At 46.1% G+C, this 20,483-nt stretch overlaps 2 protein-coding genes across 2 annotated transcripts; one reads left to right on the forward strand and one right to left on the reverse strand.

Annotated features, from left to right (window-relative positions):
- Positions 1–94: 94 nt before the first annotated feature.
- Positions 95–4,440, forward strand: LOC101166537 (mitochondrial inner membrane protein COX18). The gene is made up of 6 exons (XM_020701707.2): positions 95–591; positions 1,319–1,419; positions 2,810–2,964; positions 3,039–3,154; positions 3,226–3,333; positions 3,578–4,440. Exons 1-6 carry the CDS (start codon positions 238–240, stop codon positions 3,737–3,739), a joined length of 996 nt encoding a protein of 331 aa, XP_020557366.2. The 5' UTR covers positions 95–237; the 3' UTR covers positions 3,740–4,440.
- Positions 4,441–6,217: 1,777 nt separating this feature from the next.
- On the reverse strand, positions 6,218–19,436 carry polr2b (RNA polymerase II subunit B). The gene is made up of 25 exons (XM_023959544.1): positions 19,302–19,436; positions 18,119–18,191; positions 17,667–17,817; positions 15,756–15,868; positions 15,464–15,683; positions 15,222–15,380; positions 14,977–15,141; positions 14,704–14,900; positions 14,120–14,239; positions 13,385–13,571; positions 13,149–13,292; positions 12,865–13,004; positions 12,667–12,778; positions 10,712–10,866; positions 10,136–10,334; positions 9,885–10,053; positions 9,665–9,761; positions 9,490–9,584; positions 9,167–9,417; positions 8,978–9,067; positions 8,656–8,763; positions 8,458–8,571; positions 6,817–6,977; positions 6,518–6,713; positions 6,218–6,433 (listed from the first exon to the last, which is right to left on the reverse strand). Exons 1-25 carry the CDS (start codon positions 19,318–19,320, stop codon positions 6,344–6,346), a joined length of 3,525 nt encoding a protein of 1,174 aa, XP_023815312.1. The 5' UTR covers positions 19,321–19,436; the 3' UTR covers positions 6,218–6,343.
- Between the last annotated feature and the right edge of the window lie 1,047 nt (positions 19,437–20,483).

Consider the following 20,483-nt stretch of genomic DNA (forward strand, 5'->3'; position numbering starts at 1 on the left):
TGTACGTCTTTATGAGCATCTGTTGAGCGTACACACCGGCCCATGCAGGAGTCAGAGCTTTTATTGTGAAGGTTGACTTGGAGATGTTCCGGGTGGTGTGTGTCGCTTCATGATCTGCAGTTATCCGCTGGCTTTCCTGAGGTTTTGACATTTATCCTGAACGCGGACACACGTTTTCGTCCTTTTAGTAATGATTGGTGTTTGGAGACATCACTCTGAGCGCTGTCGCTGACCAGCATGCTCCGGGTGGGGGCGCTGCTGCGGGCCGCGCCGGGACTCCGCCGGACGGAGCTCCTCCGCGGCAGGTCGTCCTGCTGTCCTCGCCTGCTCTGCTGCGCCCCCGTGCCTGTGGCCGCCTCCAGGGGCCTGTCAGGGACTGACAGGAGCCCCGGCGAGGCCCCGGCCCCGGCCCCGGGGTGGTACGGCAGCCTGTCGGACTCGGCGCCCGTCCACCTGTGCGAGGACCTGCTGGTGAGCGTGCAGCAGCTGAGCGGGCTGCCGTGGTGGATGAGCATCATGGCGGCGACGCTGACCGTCAGAACCGCCGTCACTCTGCCTCTGGCTGCGTACCAGCTGCTCATCGTCTGCAAGGTGAGGCGGACCCCGCTGGACCCGGGGTCTGGTTCAGCAGACAGCGGCCTAAGACTTTAAACTTAAACTTTACTGTTTAAAGTCCCACTGCGATCCTCCTTTAATCTCATTTAAAAGCGTTCCCAGAGGCCTCTTACTGTTTTTCCACATTTGTTTACACACATTTTCTGAAAGTATGCCTTCATATTTATCGGAACTCTACACACAAATAAATAAATAAAAAACACACACAATGGGCAAAAATGGGCAATTTCCTGCGAAACGAAAATTTGCATTCAAAACAATGTTATTTCCTCTCAAAAATGGAATTGTGTTTTTAAAAGAGACACACACGAACCATCATATGAATAGACATTTATAAGCACCAGCTGAACACTGATGTGATCAATGGAAAACACTCATTCTCCATTCATCATAACAACATTTCCACAGTCTTCTCTGTTCCTCAGCTGCTGAGGAGAGCTGAAGGTTTCCATGGCGACACAGATTCAGTCGCTGCAGTGGGCTTCAGTCAGAAGTCTCCACATGACGTAAACAGGTTTTGTGTTTTGGTTAAAAGCGATATATTCGTACCTAAAAAACCAGTTTGAAAATAGATCAAAACATAGTTAGAGTGGGACTTTAAAGATGCACAATTCAAGACCGTAGCAGATCGTTTCCTCTGTCCCTGCAGACTGCATAAATGCACAGACACCTTTGCCCTGAGAAACCATGGTAACCATTGCAGGTGGAGGCGCTGCAGGCGGAGATCTCTGAGCTGGCTAAGAGGCTTCGCTATGAGGTGTTGGTGCGAGCCAAAGAGAGAGGCTGGACTGAAAAACAAAGCCGGTGAGGAAAAAGAAGTTTTTATTCCATTAAATAAATGAATCCCCATCAGACATTACTGGCGCCTGGTTCTAGGTAATTGTTCTAGGTTTTAGGCAACTGTAACAATAACTCCGCTTTAAAAGAGTCTGAAAATGTTCCTTCTTTAGAAGTTCAGGTCCAGAAGGAACTGGAATTCTGAAACGTTCAAGGAGGTTTTACATTTTCTACTGGTTCTAAAGAATCAATCAGTCTTTATTTATATAGCGCTTTAAAATCTGCCAGACATCCAAAGTGCTGCACAAGTATAAATACACTAAAACCATAGGTGAAATTCAAAGAAGCACAGTAAAATGATAACAATAAAATCATCAATAAAGTAATGTAATGTAAAAAGATGAGTTTTTAGCAGAGATTTAAAATCATTTAAGCATCTGGCAGATCTCACTGACAGGGGAAGACGATTCCAGAGTTTAGGAGCAGCCACTGAAAGCGCTCAATCCCCCTTGGTCACAAGTCGAGTCCTTGGAACCACTAAGAGCATCTGGTCTACAGATCACAGAGCTCTACGAGAACGATGGCTCTGCAGGAGCTCAGAAAGATGAGGAGGTGCCAGACCCAGACCATGTAAACATTTGAAAACCAAGAGGAAGATTGTAAAATCAATTCTAAAAGAAGCAGGCAGCCAGTGCAGAGAGCGCAGTATTGGTGTGACGTGATCACGCCGTCTAGTCCCCGTTAGAAGTCGGGCAGCTGAATTCTGGACCAGCTGAAGACGGCGGAGGAGAGACTGGTCCATCCCGGAATAAAGGGAGTTACAGTAGTCCAGTCTGGAAAAGATGAATGCATGAACAACCCTTTCCAGGGTGTCATGGGGGAGATCAAGTGAGGAGCTTATCTTGAAGGACAGACGCTTCATGTCCTAAAAGCCTTTAAAGTCATCTATTGATCTACTTTCAAAGCTTTCTCAGTGGTCTTTTAAATGTGAGTATTTTTTTTACCATATCTGTGTCATCTGCTAGGACATAGTTTCTGGAGAGCGGCAGTATTTCATTACAAACTTTCCTCATAGTTGTGAGGGGGGACTGTTGTGCGGAGTAAGCCCGCCCCCATTTTCCATCATCCATCTGTTTACATTCTCTACTGCTTGCTTACAGTCCGTAGAAATCATCATTTTTTTCATCTGCTCATTGATTCACAACAGTTTGAATACATAAACACTCAGAAATGCAATTTTGAGCTTAATTTTCTTTATATATGTCCTGCACCAGGAAAGGCCTCTAGAACATGCTAAAAACACCATTTTCATCAGAGTGGGTCTTGAAAGATCCGTGAGATCATCTGAGTCTGGTCCTGAAGAGTGTTCTGGATCTGCAGCAGTTCGGTTCTGGGAGAGTCTTTGTTCTGTGTTCAGGTTCCAGTTTAAGAAGAATCTGCGCCGCATCGTCTCTCAGCTCTACATCAGGGACAACTGTCATCCCTTCAAAGCCAGCCTGCTGGTCTGGGTTCAGTTGCCCCTCTGGATCAGTCTTTCTCTGGCGCTCCGGAACCTGAGCTTGAATCAGTCGGGTGAGTTCAAGTCTGCCGGGTCAGGCTGCCTCGTCCCGGAATGGACCCTCATAGTCGACCGATGTTGTGTGCAGCCCTGCAGGAGGAGCTGGCAGCAGGGGGCGCTCTGTGGTTCTCTGACCTCACGGTACCGGACTCCACCTGGATCCTGCCCGTTTGTCTGGGTCTCACCAACCTGCTCATTGTGGAAGTGAGTCTGTGCGCTCACGGCGATCCCCTGACCTGTAGTGATGTCACACTGAGCATGCTCCGTGTCTGCAGGTGTTTTCCCTGCAGAGAGTGGGCGTGTCTGGCGTGCAGCGGCTGGTGCTGAATGGCATCAGAGGGTTCTGTGTGCTGATGATCCCCATCGCCGCTGTGGTTCCCTCTGTGAGTCTCACACACACATGTGCTGTTGTTCAGGTGTGCATCCCTGCAGGTCTCTGGGGTTTCGAGCTGATTGGCTCGACATCTGCAGACTCCCCAGACCTGATCCAGAACAGGCTGGACATTATCTTTGCAAATGAAGATTGTTTCCTTTTTTTCTGTTTAGTTACTTTCTTGTCTGCTTTTACTTTGAAAGGTTCCTTTATGTTCTGCTCTGACGCCTCTGTTTCTCCCTCCTCCCCCCAAGTCCATGGCTCTGTACTGGTTTACCTCCAGCCTGGTGGGCTTCAGCCACAACCTCATCCTTCGCTCTCCTGCTGTCCACAAAATCCTTCGGCTTCCAACTCGGCGCTCAGAGACTCCATACAGAGACCTGCTGTCTGCCTTCATCTCCAAGTATGGCAAATGACGGCCTGAGTGTCTGCAGAGAGCAGCTGCAGATGGAGCATCCCACCTGCAGCTGCTCTGGAACCTCTGTTCTGGACAGAAAGCTGCGAGTTCACGCTGAAACGCTTGTTTGTCTCAGGAATCACTTCTCTGTTCAAATCCCTATCCAGATGTGGTCTGAAGCAGACCTCCAACGTGCCAGACTCTCAGTTCTACAAGCTCTGAGAGATGAAGGATCATGGGAGAAAAGCTGCATGGTTCTGAAGCTGATCTGCCTGAACCAACCAATCAGAGGCTTTCATCATAATTAAACGTGGAAACTGAGGAAAAACTCTGATCGGGAAATGAAATAGAGTTCAAATTGTGGAGAAAGATAAGTTTGATGTGTTAACAGACATGTCTATAAACAAAAGTTTTGCTTTTTTGGTTTGTTTTTGACTAGAAATGTCTTTTTTGACTTGGTGTTTTGTTTTTGCTACACTGGTTTGGGTCAGGTCCTTTAACAGAAATGTTCCTCCTCTTTTGACAAAAACACCACAAACTGTGTTTTCAAAGAGATGAATCCACCAGCAAATCTGTTTTTTCTGAAGGAAGTACAGACTTTGTCTTTGCTCAGCTCAGAACGATTGTTGCACTTGGGGTAAAATTTGGAGTGGAAGTTGTCTTGAACCCATGTGTGCAGTTACAATAAAATCTAATCTAATATGTGTGACAGCCGTTTAACCCTTTGTGAAAACAGCAATATTATGCAATACCAGCACTACATTGTAAAATTTGACCTGTCATATCTGGATCAATGTGATGTCTTCATCAATAAGTTCATCTTGGTTATTTGATACTATTAATACTTATGGATTTGATAAATGATCTGCACCTGGACTGGTAAAGTCCAGGTGCAGAGGAGGTTAAGTCCATAACTCTGATTAACATTTATGAACCAGATTATGTAGAGAATAAGTAAAAAAGTTCAAAACAGGCTGGTCTAAGTCTTGGAGCGAGTTCTTTCTTTCCAGCTAGAACTTCTGCAAAGCCTTTGTGCCAAACATTTTCTTTTTCCTCCACCACAGTTGGACTGATCTCTGCAGGCGGTGATCTCAGCAGTGACTACTGAGGTTTTTTTTTTAGCTCCTTCAGGACGTGTTATTTCTGTCTGGAGATTGTACCTGGACAGAGGAGGCTGCATTTTCCTTTCCAGATGTTCCTGAATTTTTTTGTGTTGGTAGTTCTTCAGCCACCACACTCTGCTGTGTCTTTTCAGGAACAGCGGCTTCTTCTTCTCTTCATCCCCTTTAGCAGAATCACCAGCTGTTGCTGGTCTGCGGGAATTGGGTTTCATAAAACCTACAAGACGCAGTTTACTCTGTCTTTTCACTTCCACTTGTCCAAAGCTACAGTAGGGACAGGTTTCTGGACTGCAAATCAGGGTGAAACTCTTGCTGTTGGGTCATGCTGGGAGCCACAGATAACCCTTCTCTGTTGGGCCATTCTCTTGGTAACTCTTCCCACAAACCCCACTTCTACCATGTCTCATCAGTGTGTGTGAGTCTTTACTGCTGATCTGGCACATTAACACTGTCTCCTTCTTGTGGAACATGTCGTGTGTCTTTAGTGAGCTCTTCTGCAACAAAAGCTGCAGTTGAAGGGCTTTTCACCTGTGTGGATCCTCATGTTAGAGATTGTCGAACTGTCTGCTTTTGCTCTCCAGAAGGAGGAAGTCGGGGTCATCTAAATCCTTTATTGGGTAAAGAATTCCTGCAGATCTTGCAGGAATGAGGAGTCAAACCTGGTTTTCCATGTTTGTTGGCTTTCAGATACCGGGCTTTGGACATGCCGCCTGAGCTCTGTGCTCGTCTGTAAGCCTTCAGCACAGACTTTGCAGCTGAATGGCATCTGCACTCCAGCTTAGTGATGTTGTCAGGAGTCACATGTTAGTCAGATGACTTTACTTCATATGATCAATGTTCAGAACGTGCTGTGTTAACAAACCATGTGCTCTGTCTGCATTTGAGCTGAAGCTCTGGGAATCTTTCTCTTTAAAGGTTTGTGTTGTTGTACCTGCTGTGCTGAACTGGAGAGAGTCCTGATCAACATCTAAAAAATGCATGAGAGCTGCATGAGAGCTGTCAGATGTGGTTTCAAGGTGGAACTGCAGCAAAGATCAGCTTTCAGCTCCTTCTGGTTACTGTGGTGATGGACAGACTGACAGAGGAGGTTAAAAAGGAATCTCTGTGGACCTTGATGTTTGCAGATGACATTTTAGTGACTTTGTAGGGAGCAGGTGGAGGAACATCTAGATTTTCCGGTTTTGGACAAAAATAAACTAAAAATCAAATAATGAAAACCTTTAAGGGATCTGGAAGTTAGAGTAAAGCTTCAGGCTCCACTAAATTGAAACATGCTTTGTTACCATGGTGATGATCCTTCCTGTAGAGTTCATTAAACCTGCTTATTGGAACCGAAGCAGGTCATGTGACATTTTGCAAGTAAGTAAACAGAATCATTTGAGTCCAAAAAAAAGAAACAGATTTATTTTCACCAACAAAAAATTAAAACTAAAAAAAGGTTTTCTACTTCCAATCCCATTCGTAGATGTCAACAGCTCTGTCTGCTGATTGGCTGTTATGCTCTATGATGTCATCATGCGAGGAGCGATGCTCATTGACATTAGTTCCTGGAAGAGCAACTTGCAGGCGTACGGCATCCGGATCAGAGAGATCTGCACCCAAGCAGGAGAAAGAACCGTCATCCAGACAAACCTCTCCCAGACCCCAACCTTCTGTAACCGGTCGCTGGGATTTACCTGAGTCTTGTTGCGGCAGCCGCGGCACTCGTACGTGTGCGTCCGGGTGTTGGCGATGGCCATCAACCCACACAGGTTGCACACGTGGACCTGATACGGGTCTGAGGCTTCAAACAGACGCTCTTTCAGGAACTGAGCAGCTCCGTGAGCAATTTGACAATCACGCTCCATCTCGCCGAAGCGCAGGCCGCCGTCCCTGAGGACGCAGAGAAGACGATGCTGACGACCGCTGCCACCCGAGCCTAAGGCATCACGTTCATCTCAGCCGGCAGACAAAGCCTGCTGTGTGCGACACTCACCGAGAGCGGCCCTCCATGGGCTGCCTGTTGAGAATCTGGACCGGGCCCCGGGCCCTGGAGTGGATCTTATCGTCCACCATGTGCTTCAGTCTCTGGTAATAGGTGGGCCCGATGAAGATCTGAGAGGTCAGCTTCCTTCCAGTGAAGCCGTTGTACAGAACCTGACCGTCACAGAAACTTTATTAACAACACGATCAGCTACAAGCCTGTTACCATGGTTACTGATGCTGAAAACTCTGTCGGCACGACAACAGCCGAAAAACAAAAATAAACACCCCCCACCCCACTGCAGCCACAGCAATCCTTCAGCAAACAAGAATCAATGAGAAGCTGACAAACGTCAAACCACATCCAGCCTCCATCCATCTGTGGATGGGATGTTGGAAGAGCGTCAGCAATAGCAATAGTTTGGTCGTGAGTGGAACATCTTCAGATCTTAGTCCTCAGATCAGCTGTCAGCAGACAGGACTCCTAGTGAGGAGGATTCTGTCATGTTCTCTGTCTTGGTTTTATCTGGTGTTGACTGTACAGAAATGCTTTACAGTAACTGCTGTGAACCTCAGGGTCACCAGTGCACAGATCCATGTAGAGCAGTGTTTCCCAACCCTGGCCCTCAGGGAACGCTGTCCTGCATTTTTTAGTACATCCCTGCTCAAACACACCTGCCTTTGATGACTGTCAGTGTCAGGCTTCTGCAGATCCTGATGATGAGCTGAATCAGGTAGAAAACGTGCCGGACAGTGAGGACCAGGGCAGGGAAACACGGATCAGTGTCCAACAACAAGCTGATGACTCCAACAGTCTCAGTCCAGATCTTCAAATTTAGCAGATTTAGCAAAACCAGAAGCCATCTGAACCTGCTTCACTGCGTTTCTTCTCCAAACAGAGTTCACATTTACTGGAACTCTGAACTCTGTTCCAACACCCAAAGGAGGGGAGTAGATCAGGTCTATCAGTGAGGACCAGCATTTGTGAGGAAGATGAAGCTCCTTCCTGAAGAAGAGCTGTAAGGACTTCAGTCCAACTGACAAGACAAGGAACAGGGTTCCCTCACTATATCGCAGTTCACCTTTCGCTGTTTGCAGTTTTTTTTCATTGAAATTTTGCACGTTTATTTTTAAATACACAGTGCTCTGTATTCTGCTGTTAACCTGATCAATCAACCTCCTCTGTGCCGTTTCTCCCATACAGTTTGGCAGAGTTACATTAATCTCTGATCAGATCTTTGCTTTCATTCTATAACTGTGAACTTTTATTTAAATCAAGGTTTAAACTTTAAGAGTTTAAGCAAAAGAAAAAAGTTCATGTCTGTCTGAGAAAAGTATATTAAGTTTATTGAGAGGACTTTTACAGCCTTAGAACATCTGTAATCCTACTTTCACTTATGGGTTAATTTCAGAACGTAAATCCTCACGATAATCGATGGAACACTGTAGACTTTAAATCTAGTTTTCAATTAAAAATATTAACTATGAATGGAAACTGTCAGTCTGTCATTACCTAGTTCCCAGAATGCACCTGTGCTGCACCAATCCTAATATATGAAAACGTAATCACAAAAGCTCCACTTCAGTTTGTACAGGTTTTTGGTTCCCAGTAAAAGGAATCAAGTCGACTGACAGGAAGTGACTTCATCCTGACCTCGTTTCCTCTCAGGTGGTATCCGTACTCAGAGAGCAGGTTTGAAACCTTCTGAACGTTGACGGCGTCGTTGAACGGAGTGGCGTCTCCAATCTCCCCTTTGTTGGCAGAAACCTGGAAAAGGAAAAGCCGATCAAAAAGATATTCCAGCGCCTGCAAGTCAACACCCAGGGCAGCATTAAGGTCATCCATCATTACCTTGCCCTGCAGACACTCGATCAGATGACCAACTGTCATTCTGGACGGAATGGCGTGGGGGTTGATGATGATGTCAGGCGTGATCCCCTCACAGGTGAATGGCATGTCCTTCAAAATAAAAGACATCCTGTTAAAACCTTAACACCCACTGCATGACTTCAGCTGGGGGTCCCAGATGTGTCATTTGTTTAGGAGACACAGCATCACATCACCACAGATCAGACTCCTGAGGGAGCTGGATGTTGATGATGGGGGCGAAATCTGCCATGAACCCCAACAACAGCTTGTTGATCTCTCTGCTTCAGAGCCAAGTCAGTTTTACCTCCTGTCTGTACTGAATGCCACAGGTTCCTTTCTGCCCATGTCGACTGGCAAACTTATCCCCGATCTGAGGGATCCGCACAGAACGCACCTGCAAGAGAGAGCATGCTGATCAGGAAAAGACGCTCATGACTCTGGGAGGACGGGGCTCTCTGGAGCCTCAGGCCCAGATGTGGCTGTGAGCTCATACCCTGATCTTACAGAACTTGTACCCCTCCTGGTTCAGGGTCACCATGACCTGGTCCACAATGCCAGTCTCACTTGTTCTCAGGAAGGTGCTGCAGTCCCTCTTGGTGTAGCGCTTGTTGGTGCTGTCGAGCTCATCGTCGTTTTCTGGCAGAGTTACCGTCTTTCCGATGATCACGTCTTCGCCGGACACACGAACGCCGGGCGCGATGAGTCCGTCATCGTCCAGTTTGTCATAGATGGCATGCCTCATACCTGTGAATGGTTTAAATTCAGTGAGTGATGCTCCACTGCGTGTCAGTCACATGGCTGGAGAGAGGCACACACCCTGGCAGGTTTCGCGGGTGGGTTTCTCAAAGATCTCCTCCTGGTCGAAGCCTTTCTTAGACTCCTGCTCTTTGTAAGAACGATAGAAAACAGACCTGATGAAGGAAACAACAATGAGAACAGCAGCAGCTAAACAAACCCTGAGCTGATCCAGGTGAAGACGTCAGCCACGCACCTGAAGAAGCCCCGGTCCACAGCAGATCTGTTCATGATGACAGAGTCCTCCTGGTTGTATCCCGTGTACGAGGCTATAGCAACAATTGAGTTGATTCCTACAAGCAGCATCAGAAGACGTTAGACTGCGAGAAACAACGGTCTGTTACAGGTGTGAAATGTTGCAGCTTCAGAGGTTTCAGCTGTGAGATTCTGATGCGTTTTGTGTGCCGGTGCCTCACCTGCAGGCAGCTCTCTGAAGCGCAGGTACTCCATGGATCGAGTAGTGACCAGCGGTTTCTGAGGGTAGTACAACACGTGCGCCAGTGTGTCCATGCGCACGTGAAAGTTGGTGATGTACACACCCATGGCCTGTTTACCCATGGCAGATTGGTACGTGTTCCTGGGAGACTTACATGGGAAAAAACAAAACGGCATCACCGTGGAAACCGTCACGAGAACACGTCAAACAGGGAGGTTTTCCGTTTTGTACCTGGTTGTGGTCGGGGAACGGGATGATGGACGCGCAGACTCCCAGGATCATAGAGGGGTGGATCTCACAGTGGGTGTAGGTGGAGCAGTAGGCCACGCCCTTCTCCTGGAGGTCATCGGGAGTCATCGCCAGCATGACCGTCTCCTCCTCCAGCGTGTCGATGTACTCCACCACGCCACTCGCCACCAAGTCCTGCCAGCTGCTCCCAAAACAGACAAAATGGTTCATTCAAGATGCGCCATCTTGCTAGATCAACTCACGCTGTCTCTGTATGTGGGGGGGGGGGGGGGGGGGGGGGTCTCAGTCCTCCTTTACGTTACAGGGTAGGGGGAGGGGCCACAATAGTTTCAAGAACAAGGTCTGTTCAGAATCTCTTTATAATTTAGGGCATATGGAGAACGAGCGACACAGACCCAGCATGCACCTCTTTCCAGGAAGTTTACATGCTTGACCAATCACACAATAGTATTGAACAAAGGTGACACAAGCTGCCAGATGTAAATCATGCATCGTCTTAGCAGCGGTTGTTCAGCAGTTGACACAACAACTGAACTTAGAGTGGACCAAAGGTCTGACCTGTAGTTGTTGTACTCTCTCTCCTTCAGTTGGTCAATGTGGCGTCTCTTCAGCAGAAGTTTCTGCTTCTCCACGATAAGGAGCGGCCTGCAGATCCGACCAGCGTCCGTGTAAATCCTGATCTCACGCTCTCGAATGTCTCGAATCATTGATACCTGCAACGGCATACATCACGTCACCAAGAGTGACAGGGGGCGGCACTGTGAAGACTCAAAGTTACATTCACTAACAAGAACAAATCCCGCTGAGGAATATCATTTCAATCTCTTACAAACCACTTTTTACTGATAATAGAAGAACTTATTTGTTTGTGTGAGACGTCATTTAGAGCAAACACTTCCTAGTTTATGAAAAAAAATGTACAGAAAGTTTGAATATTGATAAAGATTCTTGGGATTTTTTTAAATATTTGAAAGAACCAAAAAGTACTTCAAGGAAGCATAATTATTGCAATGAGTAAATATATATGGTCAGTAAGCAACAGTCCAGATGAACCAGTGTGCTGTGGGAAATTGCCCTCATTAACTGATCTAAAAACATTTCCCATCTCCAGGATTTCAGCTCTCTGTTCATCCAAACAGGCCCTGATAAAACACTGAGGAGTTAGGAATATAAAAGATCGTAAAATACTTTTTCTTTGCGTTTATTTTATTTTATTTTATTAAAGACATTTTGATAAGAATGACGGCAGCGCGATTCAGCTACAGCTCCGGCTGTATTTAGGAAAAGTCCCCCCCCTTTACCTGTCTCCACCAATCATTCTTGGAGGCTTAATCACATGTCATCAGTCTGACCAATCAGAAGTGGTTAAAGTCTTCACTTCCTTGCTCTGATTCTGCTCAAAGTCTCTCAGTTCCAACAAAAATTCCAGCTAAAGCTCGTCTTTAGCGGTGTAGCTTTCCACAGAATCCGGTGTCAGACCGTGGAACAAGTGAACAAAATAATGAAGCTCAGAGAAGAGAGTCTGTCTGGCATCACTACATCTCCCATGATGCATTGGGTTAAAGTGACAGCGTCTCAGCGTACAATGAGTCGTCCCTGTTAAACGTCTTGAAACCACAACGAACCACCATCAAACAGTTTTTAAATCTTCTTGATGAAATCAGAGGTCAACAGTTTAGTTCTCCTTCAAGGTTTGTGTTTATTGACAGCCAAACATCCCAGAGTTTGGTCCAAGTCATCTTTCTAACTGAAACACTTTAGAAAAACTAATTAAACCTCAACATGTTCACTTTTTGTGTAGCTACAGAAAACATTAGTATAATGTTAGTTTGTTTGTATAAATTTTATCAAACAAATTGTGATAATTAGTTTATTTTGGACCAACATTTAAAAAAAATGTTTAAAAAATAAATGACTATTTAGAAAGATAATATTTGTTTTTTTTTGTGAGGTTACATAAAATTGCATGTTAATAAACTGAAGGGAAAAACAACAAGCAGAGTAAAATTTCAAATAATTTAGTTGAAAATTATTCTGGAAAACTAACATAACTTTGATTAATTCTTTTAGAAAAAAATAGCTGCAACTTCCAGCTTTTTCTGCCACAATTATCACAAAAATGCATGCGAGACTGTGGAGGGGCTGTACATCAATAGAGACTATAGAGTTTCTCCTTTTTATAATTTTTGGATGCTGGTTTGCATTTCTGTCAAGGATGAAGTGTGCCTTGACTCAAAAAAGGTTGAGAAACACTGATCTATACTGTATGACATCTATGGTTCCCATTTGTGGTGCCTTAAATGAGCACAGGTACCAAAGTGCAATGAACTGTACTAAACTGAATGAAACCGTTATGAACCAAACTGCACTAAACTGTACCGAACCATTTGAAACAAAACCAAACTAAAGGAAACAGTACCAAACATGACTGAAGTGCACCAAACCCCAACGCACAAAGCCAAACCTCCCAGTGCTGTACACTGATGAGGATGCAGCTGTCCTGAGCCGGTTACCTCGGAGACGATGATGTCCATCTGTCTGCGCAGCTTTCTCAGAGTGTTCATCAGCTGCTCAGGATCTTTGTGGATTCCGACCCAGCAGCCGTTCACAAAGATCTTTGTTGCACTAAAACATCAAAAGCACACATCAGGCCTGCAGGTGAAGAAAGCGGGAGTTGAGGCGTGAACCTGGGAAGAAAACAGGTGGCTGACTCAGCAATGGCGGCAGGTGAGATCTCCTCCAGGTTCTCCATGCTCCACTCCTCCAAGAACTCCAGGATGGGGGACGGTTGGGAGCCCACAGAGATGTAGGCCATGAGGGCCAAGTTCTTCACCAGACCCACAGCATGACCCTGCAACCGGGGGATCCAGTCAATAATACGGGACTCAATGACGCTCTCAATGCCAGCCTGGACTAAACTGAGAATGCCTTCATTTTGATGAACTTCTGAGTTCTGGTTGACCCACAGGAAACCCAGAGTGAAGAGGAAGTTCACCTCTGGAGTCTCAGCCGGACACACCATCCCCCACAGGGTGTTGTGCAGCTGCCTGGGCTTGGCCAGCTTTCCGTCTCTGCCGATGGGAGAGTTGACTCTGCGGAGGTGGGACAGCGTGGAGGCGAAGGTGAGGCGGTTCAGCACCTGCAGGCACCAAAAATCACCTGGAGGTCAAGTCACGTGGAAACATCTTTTCTGAGCAAAGGCACGACTAACGGGGCAGATTCTCCTCTCACCTGCGACACACCGGCCCGAGCCTGGTGGGCTTTCTTCACGTCCCCCCAGTTTCCGGTGGCCAGAGAGTATTTGAGTCCATCCGAGATGATGCGAGTCTTAATGGCGAGCTCGAGATTAAAGTCCTTTCCTCTGTCGATGAACTTCTGAGCGTAAATCCTGATCTCCTTCAGCAGGTTTTTGAACATGCTACAAGTGTAGAGACACAAAGCTGTCATTATGCAGACCCTGCAGGGAGGAAGCCTCCTCAGACCACCCACAAGGTCGATGCTCCTTAAGGACAACCTAATTCTAACATCCACCTATGGGGGAGTGAGGTACTACTCTGTCATGGGAGGGGTGCTCTTTAAAAAACACTGGAATGAAGTTATAATAAGGACAATAGACTGGGATGGCTCCTTGGGAAAGTAACCAAAGTTTAGCTACAAGCTCCAGAGGAACTTAGTCTTATTGAAATATTTTTTTAATCAAAGTGCGTGAAAAATGTAATTTCTTTGGTCAGATGCAAACCTGCAGGCCGCCAGGCTTGGTGGAAGCGTTTGAACCCTGATAACTCTGCGGGATGCATTCAGATGAACAAAAACGTGAGTGTTGTAGGGACAGCAGCCCTGCTGAAGCAGGCAGGAACGTCCGCCACACTCTTTGGTGGAAGAGCCTTTTTTTTACTCTATTCTCTTCATGGTTTCTCCACAGAAACCATCGAGCGTGTGTCTGAGTGGAAGCATCAGCAGACCCACCCTCTGAACAGGAAGGCCAGCAGCGGCCCAGCCAGGTCCAGTCTCTTGTTTCCGTAGTGATCTCTGTCATCCAGCTCTCGTCTGCCCAGGGCAGCCAGCAGCAGCCTGTGGACCATGTACCTGAAACACACCAGACGCACACCTGAAGACACTCCAGCTCACCTGCACAGGTGGGGAATCCTCCATCCTCAGTGTTTCCTTCAACATATTCGTAAAGACCCTCCGTGTGGAGGTGGGGGGTGAGTCCACTCAGGCTATCTCTGGTGTTTCTTTGGCGTATCCTGGATCATTTCTACATTTCTAATGTTTTCTTTTTCCCGCAGATACATTAACATGTAGACAAAACGTAACAGACATCAACCTTATCATTACGCTGGCTTGTAATGTCATTGTTGGCACTCCTACAGTTTAAACAGCGAAGGCTCAGAGATTTGATTCTTCTCTCACTTCTATTCAGTTTGAGTATAAAAAAAGATTTGCTTTCAACAACACACTAGTATTGACCGTCTCATCAGCTTTCGACACTGTTGAACTGCATAGATAGCAGCTCCTTTGATCCATCAGCTGTTTTCAGGGAGTCTCACCCTAAGAAGTAGGCCTTCTTGGTCTCACAGAAGTCGCTGACTCCAACGTGCGGCAGCATCTCTTTCTGTAAAACCTCTTTTGCGTATTTGATTCTCCGCTCTTTGGTGACTCCTGGCTTGGCTCCTCTGGAACCGATGAAGTTCAGCGCCACATTCTGCTCCTGGATCACAAAGGCTTCATCCAGAGAAGGCTTCACCTGAAAACACGGTGGCGTGATCGTTTCGGTGACACTGTTGCCTTCAGTTCCTGTTGGAACTGCGTGACAAACGCACCATCTCCATCATCTCGGGGTCATCAAAGTCGTAGATGATGTGTTCCAGGATGTCTCTGTCAGACACGAAGCCCAGAGCTCGAAACACGATGATGATGGGAACTTCCTGTCTGATATACGGCAGCGTGGAGACGATCCTCTGGCCGATGGCGCTCTTCTTGACTCCCTGCACCGACGCAGCCGTTTGTGAGAAACTCTTCACCCAGAACCAACATGAAGCAACTCTCCTGAGTGAGGAGGACTCACCTGTCCACCCCTGGCCATCATGCTGACCCAGATGGTGCTGGTGGGCCGAGAGGAGTTCTCCAGACAGGACCGACACTCTGCCGTGTAGGCGTACTTTGAGTCCTTTTTGGCAAAGACGTAGACGGTGTTGGTGGCCATCTTCTCCTGCGCGATCAGCACCTGGAAAGTTGAGACACAGGTTTCAGGCGTCAGAACCAGCTGGAGCGCCCGTCTCTGACCCGGACAGCAGGCGCCGGTCTCACCTTCTCTGAGCCGTTGATGATGAAGTAGCCTCCGGGATCCAGCGGACACTCGTTAAGCTCACACAGATCTCGGTCGGTCAGGCCGCTCAGCAGACAATAGGTGGAGCGGAGCATGATGGGTATTTTCCCGATGAAGGTCTTCTGGTGCTGCGTCTGTAGCTGGTCCTCCCCCTCCTTAATGATGGTCTTCGTGATGTCCACATAAAGGGGGGCCGAGTACCTGCGGGCCAAGCAGACTGGGTGAGGGCGGCGCAGAGCGACGTCCGGGGAGCGCACGCTCGCAGAGACCTACGTGAGGTTTCGCAGCCGCGCCTCGTTGGGCATCATGGGGGAGGGCGCTCCGTCTCTCTCCCAGTGGGTGGGCTTGGACAGGTAGATCTGCTCAAACTTCAGCAGGAACCGAGGCTACAACAGAAAACACAGTTCTCCCTAAAAGCCTCCGGTAGGCATTTGAGTGTGATGGAGAGGAACAGATGAAGGCTCCGGGGTTTACTTGACAACAAAGCTGGTTTTTGATAGAGCTGCACGATGAGGAAAACTCGCGATATTAGTGATCAATATAGCGATAGCGATTTAACTTGCGATACCTGAACAAACAGCAAAACAACCAAGAACATCCATTTAACTGCAACAGTTTAAAAATGACACTCAATGATCCTCGTCTGCATGGGAGGCAAACGTCTAACATAAAAGAGCTCCATCTGATTGGTCAACAACGTGAAGGCGTCCATCTGATCGGTCAAATGCATAAATGGATTTATTTGATTTGTTAAATTCTTCAAGCAGCCATAAGATTGTTTTAGCACATTTAACGTAACCGTTTATTGCACTTTTCGCCGCCTTTTGCGATTGAATGTGATCCTTTCACCTGTGCTCTCTCTCTTTACCCTTCCATCCCCCCAAAAAGCTTCAGAATGACCTCTGGGGGGGGGGGGGGGGGGGGGGGGGGGGGGGGGGGGGTCATGGACTTGGATTTGCCTTTAATCATAAGCCGAGACGGTGCACCTCATGGTTACTGACGTATTTATTCGCTCGTGATTTTCTAAATACATGCAGTCCATGCTGAACTTTTCTCTGGGTCACACAGACCCGGAGGAAGGTTTAGGTTTTGGTTACGGTCACGGCGGTGCATCAAACGGGTTACGGCAGCACACCGCTCCCGTCCCGCGGGACTCGGGTCAGCTGAGGAGAATAAATGTCCCACACCTACATGCGTGACAGCTAACGGGGCTTGAACTTTAAACACGCTCGAGCAAAAACAAGATTAGTTTTAGACACACTGAAAATACGTGGGGAAAATGCAACGATAGACGTGTTTGAGATGAACCGGCACCTCGCCTGGATCGTTAGGGAGACCAGGCGGGGGGGGGGGGGGGGGGGGGGGGGGGGGGGGGGGGCACTGTGAGATGAAGGCGAATCTGCAGCAAGACTGAAGGACAACAGTTGGAGTTGTCCTTAACATTCAATTTAGTTTTAATATTCTTCTCCCCCTTAGTATGATCTGTGTTATTATATATTTTATGATTATTTTAATGTTTTGTGATGTATGTAGCCTTTTTAATGAATTGGTATTTTAAATTATTTTAATTAATCACTCCACTACAAAAACCATCAGGACACATGTCCCATAATGCATTGTTTTGTAGTCTCTAGTTTCCAGCTGTGTCCGGGTAGGTTTGCCCCTTGCTCCCACCCCTTTCTCGCGATATTTTTGTGATGATTGACAGTTGATGTTGGAGCAAAAACAAAAATATATGTCTCACACCAGGTGATCTGTGCAGCGTTGAGTTCACCTGGGTGATCTCAAACACACTTATTGTGCATCTTGGCTGCACCTATTTGGTGTCACAAAGATAAATTTCCATCTGTTTTCTTTACTATTTGTACTGTCATGACAGCGATGGTGCTGTCAGTTTACCTTCTTGTTGCATCTTCAAAAGTGAAGAATAAAATGTGACACTGAATTTGAAACAGCACATTTTAATTTCTGCATCTATTATTAAAGTATTTATTAGTAATACAGTGGAAATGAATAGATTTGGTTAGCATGTTGATTTACGGTATGCGCCCCTAGAATTTTCAGTTAGGGGCCACAGTGCTCCTAGTGAAAAAAGTTAGTCTGGAGCCCTGATGTGGCATAAAAATCAGAAGCTCCTACTAAAACTGAAGGACCTGCAGCCCAAACCAGCCAACGCAGACTCACCGGCTCCTCCACCTCCCCTGACGTGTGCTGTGCTTCAGCCTGCAGGTCGATGGGAGGCGCGTCCTCCACAATCCTCTGCACGGACATCTGGATGAACTCATCGAAGGAGTCCAGCTGCTGCCGCACCAAACCCTTCTCATCGAAGTACGAGCTGCAGAACAGACAGCAGTTCAGGAAGAGCTCGGAGAGCTGCAGCGGATCAGAACCGTCTGCGTCACATCCTGCACCAGAAACTCACAGAACCGATGATTAAAAGAGATGACTGAAGAGGCTTAAAGTGTAAAAGATGATCAGAAAAAGGTTCAACTTTTCCTTTGTTTTTTATTGAACTCTATCTAAACAGCAGTTTGGGTTTCTGATGCAGAACGCTCTGGTGACTGCGTGACTGCTGCGTGTGCGGCAGCAGAAACCCACTCATGTTTTGTCACAGTGGGCCTGACAGGTGAGCTTACCTGATGACGATCCAGCATGCTTCCTGCCACAGATCTGGGGTGATTTCATCATCGTCTTCATCATACTGGTTATCTAACAGACACAGAAATGATGAGGCCACATCCACACTAAGACATTAAAGGTAACTGACAGCAGCTGGTCATCAACACTGAGCTGTTGGTTCCTTAGGGTTACGCTCTAGTTAGTTTGGTGGGTGTCCGTCATCGGTCTGGACTGCAAATAAAGGTTTGTTTGTATATGACTGTGTTATCATGACAGAGGGAGTGAGGGTTTATGTTCATATTCCTTCTCTACATCCTAACTACTTAAAAAACTATCTATTGCCCTGGTTATTAAAGCCAATTAAAGCCATGTTTACTGCTTTTCTTTTATGGCAAATATGACATTTTATGACGTAAATCTGAACATGTTTGATGATGACCATCATCATCATCATGATGATGGTTAATAGAAATTCCTTTAAATACTTTTTTTTCAAATGAAAAATTGTTCAAACGCAATGCATTGTGGTCCAAATTCACCAATCAAGTGACCATCAAGGCACACTGGTTTTTCGCAGAGACTTCTGGGAAATTTCTAGCGATCTGGATTTTGGAATTGTAGATTTGGATTATTCGGACAGTCACTTAACCAGAATCAGTGAGCGTGTTTACAGGTTAACAAACAGACTGAACAGATGTTAAAGCCACTCAGCTGCTGCTCCTGCTGCTGTGGAGCGGCGCTGCTCCTGCACGGCAGTCACCTCCCACAGCATCCCACTGACCAGGGAGGGTGGTGGGCCCATTCCCAGAAAACAGTCTTCTTCTTCTTCAATTCTCCAACTATTCAATGATGACCATATTGGTGAACAAACATTTCTGGTTTGGCATAAAATACTTCAAAATATCGCGACAAAGTGCTAATGTTTCCCCCCAGCCGGACTGACTAAAGTTATTTGCGTGTTTCCTAGTCTGCTCGTTTTCCACGCGTGTTTTTCCCCCCTGGTTACTACGTGCGTCTCGGTTTTAAGAGTCTGTTCAACTACAGAAAGTCCGGTTCCAGAAACTTGCTGCATGCAAAGAAGCTTCAGACAGGTTTTGGTTGAACAACATGGAACATCATGATCATGGATGGAGGAGACGTTCGCCATGCGTGAGCGTTCACGCGCAGCTCTAACGGCGCTGCGTGGAATCCGCGCCTCACCTTCGTCCTGGTCGTACATGATGGCTTCCGAAAATCCCTCAAAACAAAGACGGCTTCAGAAAAAAGAAGACAAAAACACGGAGAAGCGGCGCGCAGCCTGACACAGAGACCCGGAAACACTTCTTCTTTTTCTGCGGGGTTTCCGGTGTTTGGCGGTCATCTGCTGTGACAGCGCCCCCTGCGGTTGAGGCCAAGAACAGCAGTGTGCGAAGTGCAGTTAGTAAAACAAATGTAACAATAATAAATCAGACATCAAAGCTAACTATAGATACTTAACATTTTACTCTAATATCATTAGGTTTTCCCTTCAATCAGTGTTCAACTTACAATGTTTAAATATCCATAAATTCAAGAAATTGTAGAAGGAAACTTTTGTTTCTCAATATGGAGATGAGAGGACTTACAGGTCATTTTGTGTTCATGTAAATCCCAAATATAAGGATGTGTGAACTTATAACTAATGTTTTTGTTGATAATCAATGACGCTTGGTAGTGCATCTTAATGGTCTAATGTAACGTGCATGTGTTCTGTATGCATTAATGCAAAGCATCTATTTATAATTATGAATAAACACACTGTCAATATGATAGCATCATCTCATTACATCTTTTTTCTTATCAATTATTACTTTTTATCTGAAATGGATTTAATCTGTTTAAATTTTGGATTTCTGTTCTTTATTGTATAATTCCATGATTTCAATACTTAAAATGAATCATAAAATTAACTATAAAAAAATAATCACTGCAGTTTAACAAGAGGCCAAGTGGACTTCACTTCCTGCCGGAAGCCTTTCCTCTGTGTTGATTAGAAAATAATGAAGTCACAGGACTTTTTTGAAAGGATTTTAAGTATGTTTGATTAAAATTAACAGTAAATTTGAACAAATTGACAAACATCCAGAAAGTGAAGCTTTTAGTAAAACATGAGCAGAGATGCAGCAGGTTTTACATCTGATCCGTTTTCCTAACATTATTTAAGTTCACTATCAGAGGTTTTAAGGTGTTTCTGTAAAAAAGAAGATGGTAGAACCCAAATAACGTATAAATCCAGATCCATCTGAAACAGACGTAGCCTGTAAGTGTTACAACCCTCTGCTACATAGTGGAGGGAAAAGCAGAAACTCTTCTATTGATTGAAAGATTGTCTAAAAATGAGATTTTATTTTTTCTAGTACTGTT

The sequence above is a fragment of the Oryzias latipes genome, chromosome 10 (genome assembly GCF_002234675.1).
Source record: "Oryzias latipes chromosome 10, ASM223467v1".
Lineage (NCBI taxonomy): Eukaryota > Metazoa > Chordata > Actinopteri > Beloniformes > Adrianichthyidae > Oryzias > Oryzias latipes.

Coding starts and splice junctions, on each gene's coding strand:
- LOC101166537 (XM_020701707.2), top strand. CDS start 238: ATGCTCCGGGTGGGGGCGCTGCTGCGGGCCGCGCCGGGACTCCGCCGG. Junction 592..1,318: donor AGCTGCTCATCGTCTGCAAG/GTGAGGCGGACC, acceptor TAACCATTGCAG/GTGGAGGCGCTGCAGGCGGA. Junction 1,420..2,809: donor TGGACTGAAAAACAAAGCCG/GTGAGGAAAAAG, acceptor TTCTGTGTTCAG/GTTCCAGTTTAAGAAGAATC.
- polr2b (XM_023959544.1), bottom strand. Junction 15,684..15,755: donor GCGCGGCTGCGAAACCTCAC/GTAGGTCTCTGC, acceptor CTTGGCCCGCAG/GTACTCGGCCCCCCTTTATG. Junction 9,762..9,884: donor CTTCAGAGAGCTGCCTGCAG/GTGAGGCACCGG, acceptor TGCTGCTTGTAG/GAATCAACTCAATTGTTGCT.